The sequence below is a fragment of the Ambystoma mexicanum genome, chromosome 3p (assembly GCF_040938575.1).
Source record: "Ambystoma mexicanum isolate Mex_15411 chromosome 3p, UKY_AmexF1_1, whole genome shotgun sequence".
Lineage (NCBI taxonomy): Eukaryota > Metazoa > Chordata > Amphibia > Caudata > Ambystomatidae > Ambystoma > Ambystoma mexicanum.
The window spans coordinates 532,532,134-532,551,920 of NC_090925.1; the positions used below are offsets into that span (position 1 = coordinate 532,532,134).

Genomic DNA, 19,787 nt, shown 5'->3' on the forward strand with positions numbered 1-19,787 from the left:
CCCATGATCACAACAAGATTTCTTCCAGGAATTTCAACACTATAAAAATGATGCTTTGCTTTTCTCCAACGAAAAGCATGTTCCACCAGTCTTCAACAGTTAAGGTTCAGAAATATTGACCAATATCACCAGAGTGTTGACTTCTAATGGAACTTCAGGTGATGCATTCTACCACCAGATGTTTTAATGACTCAATCAGGTCTTCTTTTTTGTAAAATCTACAGTAAGAATCAGTCTTCTATATTTGTCACTAGTGGGAAAGAGATTTAGGCGTAGCCGCATGAATAAGTCTCGAAGGCGGGGACAAGCAAACTTCATTAAATATGCCGGTAGTTGGCTAATAGCTTGACATTAATGAACCAGGTTTATGGATAATCTATAGGTGTTTCTCTGTCTTTTTAATCCATCCAGGTTGTAAGCTAACCACTGTTTACAATTTAGTTTCCAAGAGTCCAAAAGCCATTCATTTTTCCCTCCATCCCTTTTTCTTAAAATCACAAATAGAGGTAGGTTATCATTCATTACACACTTGCGAAACAAAGCCAAATATATATATATATATAAGATTGCAAACCTATTTCATACCTAACCATTACCATCGGCAGGCTACAAGGCTACTGGAGGACCCTTTTCCAGAAGACACCCTTCAGGACATCCCACATTTGGCAGGACATAGTCAAAGCCACTTTGGTTCCGTAAGTTAGGATTGATGTCACCTTTTGTTTGTAAAATGTGACGATTGGACATATTGCAAATTTGCCATATTTCTTATGAAGCACCAACCCAGAGTCGCCAGATTTTTAGCTTTGGATCTTAATACCGACTCCCATTCATGTTCATTTATCCTGCAGTTAATGGCAACTCCCAGGTAGGTAAACAAGTGCACCTGATCTAGTCTTGGATCACCAATGCACCATTTAAACCATTTAAAAGTCACTTTATGATTACCCTGCATGGAACTTAGGATACTTGTTTTAGTTTTTTTACATTAATTCTGAGATCATTCTCTTTAGTGTTTGGTCAATAATGACCAAGTCATCTGCATATGGGATCCAGGGAAATGCATGATCGTGCATTTATGCTGGGTAAATCATGATCCCCTTCTGGTTTCACCTATTACCGACAGGTATAAATTGATTAGGGCCAGTGCCAATGGGCAGCTCTGCTTAAGTCCCTGCAAGGTGTCAATCTTTTTAGAGAAGATGCTGTCCCTTGACAATCTGACCTTGATCAAAGTCACCATATATAACACTTTTATTGACTCAACCAAATCGGGAGTTAATTTCGAAGTTAACAGCTTATGCCAGAGTCTCTCCCAGCCGAGACTGTCAAAACCTTTCACCAGATAGATAAATGTCAAATAGGTTTTAGTTTTGGTCTTAAGAGCTCTTAGCGTTAACAGATTAAGAAGGAAGAGATTAAGGCTTGTGCCCACTCCATTTACAAAACCGGACTGCCTTGGATCCAGAGGTTCAGTTTTCGTGGCCCAAGTCATCAGATGACTGAACAAAATGGCAGCTGAAATCTTTCCCAATATGCCCAAGAGGGCGATTGAACGATAGTTTCTAGGGTCTTCTCTATCACCCTTCTTGAATATAGGGATTATCAAGGCCGTCTTCCAAGAGATAGGAACTTCCCTTGCCACCAAGATCTGATTAAATAATAGCTCACAGAAGTCAGCCCATGCTCCTGGATTGGCAGTCTGGTCCCGGGGCTTGTGAGGTATTTGGCTTCTTTATTAACACCACAGTGTCATCCCTGTCAAAACGAATCAACCATTTCTCCATGGTTTTAGTCTCATCTACATTACCCCTTGATTTCAGCCGTGCAAAGATGCTGTAAAGTAGGCAACCCATCCATCCACTGAGATGGTGGCTGAGAATAGAGCTGGCTGCATCGTCCCTTGATTATTCTTTTTTTCTTAAGGTGTCTCACACTCCTATTGGGAGTTGGGATAATTTTCTTAAATCAGCTCAGTAGATTTTCCTTATGTCTACCAATTCTTTATTATAGGAGTGTATTCTTTTGAATTAGGGTCTCGACGTCTTGAGCATTTTTCCTGGAAATCCAGTAATACCCAGGAGTGGTCCAAAGCCAAATTCCTCTTCATCAACTGAACTCTATATTTAGCTGTTATACCTGGCACATCATCAAAGCTTATTCTTAACCTGTTCTTTCCTTGGGAGACTTGCATGTTATTTGACATGTGCAACTTTGGGCATTCATGTGTTCCCTTAATGCTAGGAGCTGATGATCTTTCCTCTCGTGGCTTTTTGAAGGGTCGACCATCACTTTTATCAAAGGCTGTGCACCTTCTAAAGGAGGTGACCATTGCTTATCACGGCTAGGCCTAGTAATATTTGAGGTCTGGTTCTCATTTCTCTTTCTTTTATCTGCTTGTGGGATCTGCATAGGACCTCTTTTTACCAGGAGTTGTTTTTGAACAAGGGCAGATTGAACTGATATTGTTGCAGTCTCCTCACTTAATTAAAAGCCAAGGGGAAGCATCTCAGGTGCTGCCTCCAATAGGGCTGCTCTCACCAATGTTGACTTTAAGTGTAAGCTAACCCAATCAGGTCGGTTCTCCTCCACAAATTGAACTATTTGTATGTCAACCAAATCATTATATCTTAATTTAGGGTTGTAATGCAGAGATTTTAGGACATTAGCTTGATTCAAGATCAATCCATCTTTTGAAACTAGTAGCCGTTCTACCCCTACTATTTTTCTACTGGAATTTATTTCATAGATCTTGGGTGGTGCATCTGTTACAGCTCCGACCTGCCGCTGTATGTCCACTCTTGCAGTATTTGCGGCCACAGGGTTTACTTTCCACAATGCAACCAGACGTTTCTCTTCCAATGTTAAAAAAAGTCATTAATTTTTTCCTCGGACTTTCTAGTCAATGCTTATCTGCAAGGCTTAAAGGCTGGAGAGTCAATGGTATCAAGGCCTACAAAGTCATTAATATCACTATTGTGTGCACCTTTGTCCGAACACATTGTAATCTCACCTTGGTCATTATCAGTCTCAGCTGAATATGTCGACAGGTCTAATAGTGCCACAAGCTCAAGATCGCCAACCTGACCGTGATAGTAATCACTCAGACCCTTAGTTGGTTGGGGCTTAAACTCAGGCATTCAGTGTTCTTTATTTCAATTAGGATAACTTGACTTCACTTGCTCACCCGTTTGAAACAAGCAAACGTTAATTGCTTGAATGGGGGTGAGTATTTTCAGATTTAGAAGAAAAGCTCTTGATCCATTTGATTTTGGTTTGATTGTGATGACTATTCTTTGTCTCTTTATGCTGATTCCCACTCCTCTTCGCAAGGCGCTGGTTCAACTTGCTTGATTTAACAAACATAGGAAACATCTTCCCCATTGGATTGCTGTTTGTCGAGACTGCTTGAGTATCCACCAACAAGCCTATTCCCCCTTCTAATTCTCGAAGGATGAGAGCAAGTTACCACTTAATACAACACACTTGTTTGGTGGCTTTTGCACATGCACAGCACTGATAGTTTTTTTGAGTGTGTCAAGCTGATTGTCCATCAAATTCTCGACAGATAAAAATTCTTGTAGCTCATGCGCTACAATGTTGTTGTTCTTTGTTGCATCCGTAGTGTCTTTTTGGTTTTTGTGAAGTTTATTGTTTTGAGGATTGTTGTCTTCATAATTTGAAGTGGGATCACTCGAGTCTGCTTTGTCAAGTCAATGCTTCCCTTAGAGGAAACTTCAGGGTAATTCTCAATATCGTTTAGAGATCACAACCACTTTATTGCTTTGAAAATAGAAGCCATCAAGATGTATTCATCTGCCTCTTCACCTCTTGCCAAGTCATAAAGTCGTGCTTTCCATTGAGCCGACAATTCCGCTTCTGCATCCAATCTAGATTGTACCGATGTTGTAAAGGAATAAATGAATATCTGCTTTGAATGAATCATAGCCAATATGGTTGCGTGATCTTTTATAGTCTCATTCATGGTTTCATAGAGTTTTGTAAAGGGAGCTAAAACGACGTCTAAAGCAGACATTGTATTATTCTGAAGCTGGGCGATGACGGTAGGTGAGAGGCCATATTCATGGGGAATTCTGTTTATTCTGTTGCGTCGTGCATCCTTCCCACTTTGTGAAAGTCCAGAGAAGGAAGTTTGCGTTTCTTGGGGGTCCCCTTCCAATCACAAGGACGTTTCCACTTGTAGAGTATTGTACAAAAGGTCCTGTGTAAACCCTTCATTGCGATCCTCCTCATTTGTTAGGGTCACCCCCTTTGACATATACACTAGTAAAAGCATAGTGTTCATCTTGTTGAGGGGTGAATCCGCTTTATCGGAATGCAATGGTGTTGAACGATTACCATTTCTGAAATCACTCCATCTCCTTTCTCATTCAATTGTGGTCTTTATTTCTGCTATGTCATGTGACAGTCGATCTGCCAAGATTTAATTCTGTCTTTCTAGATAAATCAAGCTACTTGTCTGCTTTCCAGGTTGTGGAAGCATATATACACGCTCACTAACATGGAACTGAACCACGTCCAAATTGAGATCCAAGAAAGTACAATCATGATCCAAGTTTAGGTTCTGCTTTGAGGATACAGTTGTCATTTCTTGTATAACCTCTGGGTGATTAGATGACTGATTCTTGATGACCGGGGTGTCTTATCAGTGATTTTCACAGCACAAATCAGCATTGGCATAGTCTTACTTGTCAGGTTTCGCCCCCGAGGAGTTCATATATCAGCCAAGAGTATTTTCATCCCTTTATCTGCACATTCAGTGTTTAGTGCTGCCAAAGCCTCCATATACAGCACCATTGCCTGTTGCTTATGTCAGTCGAGGGCATTTTCATTCATTTATCTGCATGTTCAATGTTTAGTGCTGTCAAAACCTCCATAGACAGCACTGTTGCCCTTTCCAACTGACGTGTTTGGATATTTGCAACTATTTGGAAGGTCCTGCCAATGCCCATCCCCCAGTCAGGAAAAACAGCCCCTTCCACCCCTTTCACCAGTCTCTTGAGGGATTCCCCACCTGTGTCTGTGGCTGTATCGCCAATAGGGTGGGTCCGATCACTCACCTCAGGTTTGCTCATTGGGACGGAAGCAGATGCTAGGGTTGTGTCATCCAGCAGCTTCACTTGGTGCATCGTGCGGGGGCCATTTGACTCCATTAGGACCACATTGGTGACCTCACCCTACCTCAGTCAAACTCTGTCTCAACTCCTGCCAACTCACGTGCTGACGCTACGTGCCCAACGTCTCCTTATGAGACAGTGATCTTTTTCTCCCTTATTAAAGGAGCTGCTTCATTATACGCTTCAGTATACGGGTGTCAGCACAATAGCAGAACACAACACATGAGCAGTCTCTCACGCCGGTACTCTGTATAAACTCCTGTCAACTTACACGCAACTGCGTTCAAGACGGGAGACAGCTGCGGGTTTCAGGCAGCAGGCAATTTGGCGAGTGAGACTGGACAGATGGCTGCAGCCAGGCCTACACTGTGGCTTGGGGTCAGGAATCGTTTTCTCAGTGCTGGCAGGCGGGTCTGAAGCACTGGTCGAAGCATCTCGGATGATGTTAGAGACTGCAATGTGAAAACAGTCAGCAGGGCAGTTGATTGCAGCTCGAGGGGCTCGACTGGCTCAAAAATGTACTTTAAGGTGGTTGATGCTTGTCAATGCACTCCTCCTTGCTTCTTCACTGGGCTTGTGTCGTCCTTTAAGGCAGATGGCCCAAAACTGAGGAGAGCGTTTCAGGCAACTGCCTTGTCCTTGGTTTGGTTCAGAGACTCTCTGGCACTTCCCAACTAGGAAGCTTGCTGCAGAGCCTAGCAAGGCACACTGTGTGCTGGTTTGGAACCGGTTCTGGAGCTGCTGGATGGTCCTCTGGATTCAGTATCTCCCTCTGTTCCCCGGGAGATGTTTAGGGGAGGGGTCTTGCTTCCTTCTATGGAAATCCCAGCCTCCCTTCACTGGCGGAAGCTGTAATGCAGACTGTACCTTTAGCCAGGGTCCTAATGAGTTCTTCTTGTTACTCCTTGTTACTCCTTGCAAAGACTTCAGATGATCTGCAAAATGAGGGGCTTCAACGTCTTTTAAAGCCAAATGGGCCCCTGTGATTGGTGTAGGCTAAGCCTACCTTAGGGAACCAATCCTAGGTCCCCACCAACAATCTCCTGTATGTGTGAGGTCATAACCAGAGTGCTTTGCAATAGAAAAGGTAAAAAGGGTGAATACATGTAATAGTAAGTACCTCCCATCTTCCTGTGTGTTGTGAATTAAAGGGTCTCTCTGGTTAATTGAGCTCCCTGTGGTTCCTGTTTAAAGCAGGAGGTCTCCCTTGAAGCTGTGGAAAGGACCAGACGTTTGGTCTCCACAAAACCACATAGTGGTACCTTCTGAATGGGGTCCCCCTGCGGGGATGACTACTGTGAATACATGGTTCCAGACAATGCTGGTCGCTGCCCTTGATACTGTGAGGCAGGAGCTGGCTTCAGTTTGACAGAGTGCATATCAAAGGTTGTTGGTGTTTTCTCTCTCCTTTGTTCACCATTGCAGCTAGGCCCCATGTGGGCCTGTTTGAAGTGTACTCTAAGAGTATGCTAGTTATGTTAATTGATCCCACCATTCTGCAGTGCTTACACCAAAGAACAGGGCGAATCCATGGAGCCTTTAATAGTTCATTCAGCTCGCTATCGCAGGTGGAAGGTTTTGGCCCTCCCCTTTCTAAGATGCATCATGTACTCCACCTGTTAGATCCCAACTAAATATGAAAGGGAAGGCTGTGCCTGCAAGCTGCGGCCACCCACAGTACACAGGTCTATGTGTATGTCGTGCAGTGAGCATAGGCAAATGTGTGCGGATTAGCCCCACACATCTACCATCATTCTATCTCATATATGTAATTTTCAAAAACGTCCAGGCAAGCTCACACCCTCTGTGCGGATGGTCGAATTCCCCACAGATATTTCAGCCAGTCATGATTTATTTTTGTTAATTTTACTATTTTGTCGAATACATTCTTCTAAATGTTTGAGTAAGAAGCTAGAATGTCCACCTTTCCCATGTGCTTGCATGTCAATGTATTAGTCCAGCTTATATTTGGAAATGTCACAATCATATCAATAGCTCTCCTAAATGATCAAAGTGGTTGTAGGATGAGTAGACCTGCAGGGGTTGCTTTTCTTCCTTACTCTAGATGTTGTCGTCCATCACTGAGCACAGCTTCCTATCTTTTAGGAATTTCCACGTCTGGAATGAGTGCTGGTTCACTCGGAGGGACCTCGGAAGAGCCTACGATGGGTGGCAGGCTGTGGATGCTACACCTCAAGAGATTAGTGAAGGTAAAAGGGGAGATTTCTGACGGGACGGTTACTAAACAAAAAGGCTGTAACAACCGTGATATATAAAATGGTACGACGTCCTTTCATCGCCTGCTTTTTCATCCCCAGGCTTTTAAACGTGCACATTCCATCGAATGTGCACATCGAATTTTTTTAAGGGAGGTGGGAAAGGGCAAATAAGGGTTTGGGCGGGTGGGCAATAGCAAAAAATAAGTGTGGGTGGGGGGTTTGGGGAGGACCCCCAAAAAAAAACAAAAAAAAAACGGGCACATTCGATGGAATGTACACGTTAAAAAGCCTGGGGATGAAAAGGCAGACGATGAAATGAAATGGAACCATATAAAACACCAGTAGGCCTGGATTTTCAAATGCAGACTGTACCTTTTTTCTGCTCTCCTCTGTGGGACCACATCTACTTATAGCAGCAAAAAGCAATTAAAGTTCCATCGTTTTCAGAACATGTGCTGTGTGCAGTCAGAATTATTATTCCGCTAAAGCCCTTCCTTGAGGTGCACATGCTCATGGTGCAAATGCAAAAATATGAACACATGTGTGTGCTTCGGGTGTATATTTAGGAAATGGAGTACGTTTTGAGACATTTTGGTGGTAATGGATTTGGATGTCCAAAAAAATACACACTGCTTAAAAGCTATCACACCTCCTAAAAACAAGCATTGCCAAAGCCAATAGTTCTGGCGTTTGTTGTTTATTGCATTTTGCATTTACAAACATCAGACAGTGGCCCTCATTACAACCCAGGCGTTAAGGGGTTAACGGCGCCGTAAAAGGTGGCGGCGCCGTTAAACCCTTAACGCCTGATTACGAGGTCCCTTTGTGGGTTGGAGACTTTAACGCCTGCTTTTTGCAGGCGTTAAAAACCAACCCGCAAAGGGACCTTGGTGCTAAGTACGGTGCGTACTTAGCGCCTTCCCGATTTCCATTGAACCCTATGGGGCACAAAATGGGAATGGGGAAGGGCCGTGGCGGCATGGGGAATTACCGCCCCGCCAACCTCGGAATGGGGCGGTAATTCCCCATTCCGCCATGGCGGAGTCTGTAAGTTACTGGAATGGACCATGGTGCTTTTAGCACCATAGTCCAACGCCAGGGTCGTAATGAGGGCCAGTAAGTGGGGATAGTGCAAGCGTGGATGTGACAGGGGATGCAATGGTGAGCAAAAGGATGAAAAAAGACAGTAAAGGAGCGAGTGAAGAAGTGAGACAGTAAGGATGCCACTGAGGGTTCCAGAGAGAGATGTTTAGAATGAAGGTGAGTGAGTGAGAAATATTACTCATGCTCAGAGGTGCACTCAAAGGCCTGCATTTCATTTAGTCCAAATGAATGCTGCAATGATGATAATACAGGCTGCCACACGGTGTCTATATATGCTGGACTTCTGAAATACTCAATATTCTTTGAAAGGTGGGCGTATTAGCAACATTTAGTATGATTTGTATCTTCTCTAGGTCGTTACATCTGTGGGCCTGCCTCAGTGAAAGCCATTAAAGAAGGGGATGTGGACCTCAGCTATGAAGCCCCTTTTGTATTTGCGGAGGTGAATGCAGACCGCAACACATGGGTTACCTATGCAGATGGAAGGCGGTACAAGGTCAGAAATGTCACCAGTGCAGTTGGCAAGTTCATTAGCACTAAAGCTGTCCTCAGTGGCAGCCGGCAGGACATCACAGACCACTATAAGTATCCTGAAGGTAAGACAAAAGTCACCATGTCATGCCACCTCATCTCATATTGTACTCATTGTTGACACACATACTCGGTTTTGGAATCCTTTTCCGAACATAAGACATATAAGAGGGAGCAAAGAGTGCTATTGTACTTTGGCCAAACTTGTACCTCAACGTTGTTATGAATTGTTTCAATCCTAAATTTAAACAGACAAGAGGAGATACTACTACACCTCCATCTCTTCTGGTGACTAGGCCCAAGGGCAGAATAGTCTCTTTTGTCTTTGGTCAGCAGCAAGAGTGTTAAAACAGTCACAATTCCGTATGTACTAAAGTATAAGAAATGTCTAATTAAATCTCCACAAAAGTGTCAGTATTTCCAAAAACAGAGTGTATGCTAACACACCAAGGACCCTCAGCAGCAAGGGAAGACACACTAATTAAAGGAAGAATATGTATTATGAAGGCACTAGGGAGTGACTATTGTACTACGGTAAAGATATCAAAATGCTCATTTGTTTCAGGAGAAAAAAAAACATTATTTTAAATCTTCTTCCAGGACCTAGGAAGGTAAATGTGGCCTAAACAGCCTTACAGGCTCAAGGAAAGTACTTGTAATTAGGGGCCTGCAACTGGAACATTTACACTGGCTCTCAACATTAGTCTTTTGAGTATGGCATCATGCCAGCCTCCAGGGTGCTTTGCACGGGTTTGAGTGAGAGTTCAACAGTCTTGAGGTGCACTCAGTTGATTGCCTTCTTTTTGAGGAAGCTGTTTTTAATGAGTTCTACAGTGTTCTGTTTCTGCATCGTTACCTTCAAATAGGGCGGCTTGGCACTCTCAATTGGTGACTCCATCATATGAAGCTAGAATTTAGGCCAGTTGGCTAGAGGTGGGGCGTGACCCTGCAGAGGCTATGTCAGTGTCATGATAGCGCCGAAACGGCTATGCCTCAGCTGGCTCGATCAGGCAGTGTGAGGAACCAAAGAAGCCTTAAGGAATCAGGGATCTGTAGTTTTAGGAAGAACCTCAGTGGCATTCATGTGCTTCTTAGATCCTGGGGTAATTTTCCAAAGAATGAACCAAACTGGAGCCTTCCTCTGCTTCTTTCCATGAAGGTTGAGTTTTCTGAGGTCCGGGCACACTCTTAGGGCCTCATTACACGGATGGCGGTAGGGATTTACCGGTACCGGTAAAATACCGTTACCGGTAAATCCCTACCGCCTTACTACGAGGTCCCTTTGCGGGTTGGGGGATTTAACGCCTGCTTTTTGCAGGCGTTAAAATCCAACCCGCTAAGGGACCTCAGAGCTAATTACAGCACCGCAAAATTGCGGTGCCGTAAGTAGCGCCTTCCCCATTCCCATAGAGTCCTATGGGGCAGAAATGGGAATGGGGAAGGGCAATGGCGAAAGGGGGATTTACCGCCCCTCCAACCTTGGAATGGGGCGGTAAATCCCCTTTCCGCCAAGGCGGTGCCGGTATTTTACCGCCATGAGCCATGACGCTAATAGCGCCATGGCTCACCGCCTACCGTGTAATGAGGCCCTTACTCTCTGGGTCTCTGGGTGTCATCACACTCTTACTCTCTGGGTCTCTGGGTGTCCTGGTCATTGGTCCTAAACTGAAAGCCGCCAGTTCTGCAAGGAAATACCCCTATTATTCAGCAGGGAGGTTTAGGGAAGTGTCACACCACCTCCTTTTTCTCTTTCCGTCAACGAATAAAATAAAATAGTAATTTAATAGTGGAACTAACCTACTCCATGCATGCATTAATCCTGGTAAGGGATCAGTGGCTCCCATTGCCCCTTTAGGATCAAATGCCTTTTAAGGTGCCTTGTCTCTTTTGCAGCCCCCTGCTCCTAATTTAGATGCAGGGTGACAGACCCTGAGGTTTCCAGAAGTTCCAGAATTGTGGAGGTCCTCCACCCCATCCCTGAGCTCCCAATCCCCACGCTCTGTCATTATCATCCTTTTTCTTAAATGCTTTCTGCGTTTTTGATTCCACTGATCAATGTTGGTTGCAGCTTAGCTTTTGAAAGCCCCCTAGACATAGAGGTGAAATGTGAAACTGTCAGCTTGGAGGTCAGAGGCCTTCCTAGGTAAGGATGGTATCATCTGCTATGGACTCTGAAAGGGGGACTGCTTAATGAACATTCTGCTCTTTCAACTCAGTGTGAATCAATGAAGGGCAAGTTTAGTACCTTTTTATCTTGAAACTAATATGGGCATAATTTCCTTTTTAATCAATCCACAACATATCACTTTGGTATTATTTTCCTTCAAGCTTATGTGTACTTAGCATCCACGTGTCAGGATGTTGCAAGGTATTATAAACCAGTGGAGATAGAAATGAGTAGTCACATGGGGCCTTATTAACTTCAGTAATACTCACTTCTGACAGGTTCTTTCATCCCTAGCATACTTTCTTAATTAATACTTTTCTGTCGCTGGGACAGGTATCTTTTGGTAATCATAAATACATAGGTGTCTACTAACAACTGTACATAGTGGAACCATCTTCCTGCTGCCAGTGGGCTCCGACAGGAAGATAATATGAGGAAAATGCTACACAGGTTCCTATGAGAACAGTTAAGACTGTAAGCAAGGAAAGTTGTCATTTCCCCTTCCAGATGCATTCAGACATTAGTCGTCAGAAGTACACACGCATCATTTATGTGTATGTCAGTGATAACGTTACTCCTTCCTTGGGCGAGAAGTTCGCCAATATGTAGGTTTTATATGATTTGAGACCCCTGGATATAATGTAGCTTTCTAGGGGTTTATTGGAAAATATCTGAAAATATCCACTAGATGGCAGTGCTACCTTGCTACACATAGATTCCTGTATTACATTGAGAATTAAAAGCAAAGTCTGCATTGCCATCTAGTGGACATTTTCAAGCATGTTCATACCTGAAGGTGATCAAAGCTGAAATAGGTCATATGATATGTTCCATTTAATAATTGTCTGGGCCTATTATTTTAGAAAGTAGCTTTATGGAGTTCATTAATGGATTCCCAAAGCCCTGCATGACTGAAAAAGCTGAGCTACACACTTGTCACAGAAGATCTAAATAGACTAATTGATCAAATGGTGCCTTGTATTGCAATGATCTTCAAATAAACACTAGTCCATTTAAGTTCTTTTTGAGAAACGGACCAAGGAAAGGTCATTTCTATTTCAATAATGTAAAGATTTTAGCAGAATTTGATTGCACAGTACAGGTAAAGAATAACAGAGTTATATCTGTGGTTTGGAATCCCTAATTCCCTTCAAATTAAATATCCAATTATTTTGTATGGTTCTAGAATCTATTTAACTGTGCTATAAGTTAATGCTCAGATGTCTTTTAATCGACAATACTGTCATTTGCCGTGAACACACATTTCAACAAAACATAACAAATATACAGTAAATCAAGGAACACAGTTCGATAAACCAATACAAGAAGTATAAAATGTAAACATCATTATTAAAACCTTATGTATTTCTAAAATAATGCAGCTCGGTGCAATCCACATTATTATGGCATCATTTGACATGCAATTTAACAAGCTCAAAAACGTGTAGAAAAGTGCTTAAGTTTCATGGTGCCCGGCTTCCAGCTTTTATAGTTTTTGCACTTACTCGCCCCGCCTGGTCGAGAAAACTTGCTACATTATACACCAATTTTTGTATCGTTGCAACTTTAAAAACCCGTAGCGTGTGACTTATTTGACATATACCATACGTGTTGCATATTGATTTTAAAAACGTGCATCGTGCCACACGATAGCCCTGGCAAAAGAAGAAGAAATGGAACAAGGATTCCTTGGCAGATCCACAAACTGGGCATATCTCATTTCCATCAAGCGTCCATTTTTAAGTGAGGCATGTCAAATTCTGTTGGGGGAATCTGAACCTTAAATAAAGGCTACGCACAAGTGGGCGGGCTAACATAATGTAGATATTTCTGAAGCCCTATGGCTTGTTTATTGGATAGATTAGATCAGCAGACCCCCTCCTTCACCAGAGGAGCAGGAGCTCCCCCGGACCCCGCAGGAGCAGTGGTCTCGCTTTCCTGGATCCATCCTGAATTGCCCTCGAATTCGGGTAAGCATCATTATTCCGTGCGAGATTCGTTTTTTCTCGCTGCTAATTGCACCACTGATCCGCCGACCTGCAAGAATATTTACACAGCCTGCATGTTTTAAAATTGATGCCAACAGATGCTGTGTTTGCCCCTGCCACCATCAGCCACCACGAGGTTTTTACACTTCCAAGATGGCCGCCCGCCATGTCTCAAGGAACCCCAGTGCCTAACAGAGCACAGCCGACTGTCCTCGCATCCGATTGGCCATTGAGCCACCTAAAGCAGCCTATCACCAGCCGGCCCACTCCCAGCCAGGCCCAGGATAACAAGGCCAATACCTGTCTTCACCTGTCCTCAGCCTTCCTCGCCATTCGCCCGGACCCCCTGCTGGATTCCAGACCAACCACAACGGTAAACGCCACTTCCCTTACGCAGTCTGTGGATAAATTGAACTGCTTTGATTCTTGAAAAGGCTTTGTTACCACAAACTTTCATAATGCCATTTTCGTGCACTCATGCCTGATTGTATGATGTCTCTGTGCCCAAAGATACTTCCCACTGCATATATTGCTCCCCATGCTCCTAATCCATGCACAGCATCAAGCACAACTCCACACATACCTCTGTCCTCCCCCCCTTCGCAGCCATTCTGTCGACAACGCCACCCGTAGGTTTAGTTTTGCAACGGTGCATCACTCTCTACTCTAAACACCACTCTACCATCATTTTTATGCTCTGCATGCTTGGCCGCACCTACCTCTCTACCCAACCTGTTCTACATGCTCTCCATTGAACTTCTGTATTGCCTTTACCACTAGCCTTACACTATGACACTCGCTAACTCTTGAACCTAGGTGGCTGTACCTATTGTTACCTCACCTTGCTATGGTCCCCCATGATCAATGTCTTGTGTGCTGCCCAAGATTATAGTCTATAGACCTGAACCATCTGCAGCCACTTATAGGATCCTGCTACGATGCTACTGGCCTGCTATGCATACTCTCCAAGCCGCACTAGGTCAGCCCTCTCTGGGGTTATTTCTTTAATTGGCCTTGCCGCAGCAACCTAATTTTGTTGTGCATTAAGGTTGCTTACAGACCATTTCAATTGTGTTGTGCATTAAGGTTGCTTACAGACCATTTCAATTGTGTTGTGCATTAAGGTTGCTTACAGACCATTTCAATTGTGTTGTGCATTAAGGTCGCCTACAGACCACTTCAATTGTGTTGTGCATTAAGGTTGCTTACAGACCATTTCAATTGTGTTGTGCATTAAGGTTGCTTACAGACCATTTCAATTGTGTTGTGCATTAAGGTTGCTTACAGACCATTCAATTGTGTTGTGCCTTAAGGTCGCCTACAGACCATTCAATTGCAGGTTAAAATTGCATTTAGGGATATGTTTTTAGTCGCTAAAATGGAATTTAGAACCTTGCTATGTTTTTAGTTGCATTCTATAACTGCATACCTTTAGTGTAAAGCTGAATCTAGCTGTGCCTCGATTCGCATGCCGCAACTCCCTATCTTCAGGTTAATAGCGAAAGCTATATCTAACTGTGCTGCTATCTGCGCACCTGACTTAGTCAGCTAGCATGTACTCTCCAAAACCAAACATACTAAGTATCTCTGCACTAGATAGGACAGCTAAGTTACCTCGCTACGCTGCCTCCCTCATCATATTAGTGGTATTATCACTCTCCTCCCTGACCATGCCTATTCCTCAACAAACCATTGGACCTATAGTAAACCAATATCAAGATGACACTACCACATACAGGGCCTGTAGTACCATAGACAGAAACCTCAAACTTCGTGCTCGCTTACCAAAATTGTACGAACTTCCAGCAAAGCAAATTGAACAAATCAACTTCCTAAAAATGAACATACTGCCGAAAACCACTGCAGAACACACTAGGAAAGCTCATATCCCTAAAAGACCCACACAAAAATGTTACAAACCTACCATTATAGCAAGCACCACGCTCACTAAACATCACCTCAATGGTGCACTCATAAATGCTAGGTCCCTAGTCGCTCATGCTACAGAAATCTCAGATATTATTCTCGGTCACCACCTAGACTTCCTAGCCATATCAGAATCATGGCTTCATGATGCAGCGGGTCCCGCCCTCTCCTTAGCAGTTCCCGACAATTATACCATCATACGAGCTGACAGACACACCTCCCGAGGCGGGGGTCTAGCCATTATTGCCAAGATCAGTCTCGACATAAGAGTCTCCACATCCCCCATCACAAAATCTTGTGAATGCCTCTCGGTCAAAATGGCCACCGCCAGCTCCCAAACACTAAACATTGTCCTGCTCTACAGACCTCCTGGTCCTATTGGAACCTTTGTTGAGGACCTCTCCACCACCATGTCCAACAATTTGAAAAACACCTCCCAAACCATAGTGCTAGGAGACCTCAACCTAGGCTACAACGATATTAAAGACACCCAGTCCACAGCCACTGCTCTGATCCTAAAAGAGCTGGGCTTTGCCCAAAGAGTCACCTGTCCCACTCATAATAAAGGTCGCATCCTTGACTGGATAGCTGATCACAACTGTGGAGTAACCATTACAGACACTGTTCCCCAGATCTGGACGGACCACTTTCTTCTTCTATTTACAGTAGATACTAACTTAGCCACAGCCAAGCCCACACCTGCCCCTCCTATACCCACGAGGAACAAAAAGCTAATAACCACGGAAAAATTGTTGCCAATCATACTACCCCAACTAAACTCGCTCCCAGCTAACACGGAGCCTGATATGCTAGTTGATAAATTCAATGAAACTATGAACTCAGCCCTTGATCACATAGCACCGCTCAAATTACGGACTAGTAAACCGAAAAAACATCTCAACTCATGGTTCACCCCCCACCTAAAAAATCTCAGGTTAACCAAAAGAAAACTAGAATCCAAATGGAGACTTACTCCTACAGTTGAAAACAAACTAAACCTTGCAAAGATATCATCCCAACACAAAAAGAAAATATCCTACTAGACAAACAGGAAACATACAATACCAGAATATCCCAATCTAAATCAAGTGTCAGAGAACTGTTCAGTATCTTGAAAGAGCTGGAAACACCCATCATTCCCCAAGAAAACTGCACCAAGGACAAAAAATGGTGCTCAGACATTCAATCAGCCCTTATCAACAAAGTAGTCAACTTACAAACCAAAATCGCCCTAAAAAAAGCATCTCTCACACCTCAGGACGCCCTAACCCCAGCACCCCTACTTAAAGCTAAACAAATAACACGTTTCTGCTTCTCCAAGGTTTCTACCATTGAAGTCGAAAAAGTGATCCTGGGACTTAAACCGTCCAACTGTAAAGGTGACCAATGCCCTGCCCAATTAATTAAGGATGCTGCAAGAGAATGATCGCCATTCATAGCTAAACTCATCAACTCATCCTTCACTACCGGCATTGTACCGAAAAATTTTAAAGAGTCGTGGGTCTTGCCACTCCTAAAGAAGCAAACCCTCGACCCTGCCATTCCTACCAATTTTAGGCCTATCACGACTGTGCCCTTTCTTCTAAAAATCTTAGACAAAGTGGCATACATGCAAATACAAAATTTCCTTGAATCCAACCACCTGCTCGGAACCCGCCAATCTGGATTCCGTCCCCAGCATGGTACAGAGACTGCCCTTATCGATCTCAAGGCCCAAATAGATCAATGTAGGGACAATGGCCAAGCAGCCTTACTCCTCTTGCTAGACCTCTCAGCAGCGTTCGATTTAGTCGACCATACAGTCTTATGCAGCCACCTAGACTCTGCTGCTCACTTCTCTAAAGAGGCCATATTATGGATCAAATCCTTCCTGAATAACCGTACCATGAGAGTCTTCTCTCCATCAGCCTCAGCTGACCCGATCCCTATAACGTGCGGTGTACCCCAGGGATCTTGTGTATCACCTACCCTCTATAACATTTTCACAAAGCCGCTCTTTGACGAAATGGATCATCTGGGTATCGCCTACACCAACTATGCAGACGATACCCAGATCCTCCTTCCGCTTTCAGGAGATTACGTCGTGGATCTGGCTTTAGTGAATAAAATTTACAGCATCGTTCAGGCATGGATGGCCACACACGGCTTATGCCTGAACGACGACAAAACTGAGCTCATAATCCTAGGCACCCCGACATACATAACTAAACTCAACACTGACTACGCCAGCTTCATTATCGATGGGAACAATATCAAAGTAGCAAAGGAAGTCAAGACCCTAGGCTTTTACCTTGACGCCACCTTAAACTTTGGCAAACAAGTCAACTCCCAAGCCTCTTCCACAGCATATACTTGCAAACTCATTAAAGCCAGCAAGCAATTCCTCTCTACAGACAGCTACATCATGCTTGCCAGAGCCCTTATTCTGTCCAAACTGGACTACTGTAATGGTCTTTACATTGGGGCTAACAAACAGACTATCCAAAAAATCCAGGTCCTACAGAATAATGCCTTGTGAGCCGCGCTTAAGATCAACAGGAAAGAGCATATCTCCTCTATAAGAAGAGAATATAAATGGCTATCCACTCAGGACAAAATCCAACTTAAAATTGCCTCCCTTACTCACAAGTGCCTCAATAACATGGCACCACCCTACCTCATGGACAGGCTACACTTAAGAACTTCACTTAGACCAACAAGAATGGTCAATGCAAATTGCCTCTATGTCCCTCGCTTTAAACGTGCCACTATTGGAGGACATAGCTTCACAGTCAAAGCAGCACAGCTTTGGAACTCCCTACCACATGACATAAGAGAACCCCAGCCCTTTGCGAAATTTAGGCAGAATTTGACCAAGTGGCTGAGAGCGAATGACATCTAACTAATCCGACCTGCTTGACCTGACTGTCCCTACTAGCTTTCCACCTGCATGCCCCAGTTCTGATACCACTTTCTGTATTTTACTCCATTGTATATTACTGCACCTATTCCACTGTATATCACCTCCATATTGTGAATATTCCTGTACTTTGATCACCTCCTGTCTCGACCTTGCTCCAGCCCTCCTCATTCTTGCTTATTGTATACTGCATTATGACCATGCACATGTACCTGTATATATTTTATTTATGGCAGAATGTATTATGTTTATGTAATTGTACCTGTAACAAAGCTGAGCATATTCTTGTCTTGTGCGCCCTAATGCTCCAGGGCCTGGCGCACCCTACAAATAATAAACTAAACTAAACTAAATTAGTAGAACCTGATGCTAGTCTCATACAGTCATTGGCCAACTCAGCCTCGATCAGTCTCCGTGAGATATTTTTTTGCTTTGGGTAGATCACCATGGCTGAATTTATTATTGTCCAAGTGGCCCCGTACATAGCTGCTGACTTGGCCTTGGCTGAGTACATTTTAGTAGCAGTTCCTTGGCCATGCGAATAGAAAAAATCTCAATATGTCCACCCCATATTTTTCCAAAGACAAATTAGATTTGGGCAGTTGGGTAGGCCAGTTACCTTGGCCCAGTTGCCTTGGCCTGACAGCTTGAGGAGCACGCCTAGTCCAAGGCTCCCCCTCCCTAAGCCCAAAGCGATCGGTTCACCTTCTCTCCTTGACTGGTGCGAAGGCACCTTTGCTTGTGATCGACCAACTGTAGTGCAGGTCCAACCTTCCGTGCATTGAACATAGAAGATAGATGGTGTTTTCCTTGTGGCCCGTGAGATACAGCAGCGGCTTTGGAGATAGGCTGCCAGGTGTTCTCAGGCAGGCTCAAACTCCCACACCCTTAATCCCAACGGGCTTCAGCCCTCATGAGGAGAACCAGATATTTTGTTGAGGACGTGGGAGGAGCTTAGGTACAGCGGCTCACAGCAGGGCAGCAGGCACTCCCTGCGGGCTCAAACTCCTGTGCCCTTCATCCCCGCGAGCTTCATCCCTCACAGGGACAACCAGAGGTTTTTTTGAGGAGGTGGCAGTGCTTAGCTACAGTGGCTCACAGCAGGCCAGCAGGCACTCCCTGTAGGTTGAAACTCCTGCGCCTTTGATCCCTGCACAATTTACATTTTTAAAAAGGGATCAATTGTAATAGTTGTGATGAGAAGCTTAGTTCCCCACAGGTGTTTTTTTTAAATGAAAGTTTTTAGTCCTGCATTCAGCTTTGAACATGAAGATACAAGTAAATCGGCCTCTGTCCTACATGTAACTTGAACTTCCTCATCCGTACACATTAATATATTCTAACTTTCAATAGACCATGTTTTAGGATTCACTGAAAAATTATTTTAGATTTTGCTCGCCTCATCCCATCAGGTTATTATTTGATTCCTGTATTTTGAATGTGTAGAGTTCCTGTTGCAAGGCAAGTCCACAATAGAAAGATATAACAGCTTCTCTATCAGCAGAATTTGTGATTTGTTTTTGCTTCAAAAGAATTACATAATATAGATTCAGCAATAAAATATACATTTTTGTCAATACTGGAGAAAAAACATAGTTGTGCATGATTTCTTTTGGGGAAAAGGGCGTCATTCTGATAAAAATGTTTAAAGGAAATTAAAAAAACCTTGGTAAAACACCTCTAAAACATAAAACCTGAAAAAGAGACCCTACGTATGTGAAACGAATCATGTCAAGTGTATCTACAAGGCATGTGTGTTTGTTTGGTAAAACCTTTTTTTTTTTTCTTTCTGCTGAACCCACCTTCACTTCTTTC

General features: G+C 43.7%; 1 protein-coding gene across 1 annotated transcript in view; it reads left to right on the forward strand.

Annotated features, from left to right (window-relative positions):
- The window catches only part of LOC138580593 (protein-glutamine gamma-glutamyltransferase E-like), a 231,608-nt gene that overhangs the window by 180,208 nt on the left and 31,613 nt on the right, over window positions 1-19,787 (forward strand). The window contains exons 8-9 of the mRNA XM_069651256.1: window positions 7,245-7,348; window positions 8,815-9,057. Coding sequence (XP_069507357.1) covers window positions 7,245-7,348; window positions 8,815-9,057 — 347 coding nt within the window. The remainder of the gene's footprint in view (window positions 1-7,244; window positions 7,349-8,814; window positions 9,058-19,787) is intronic.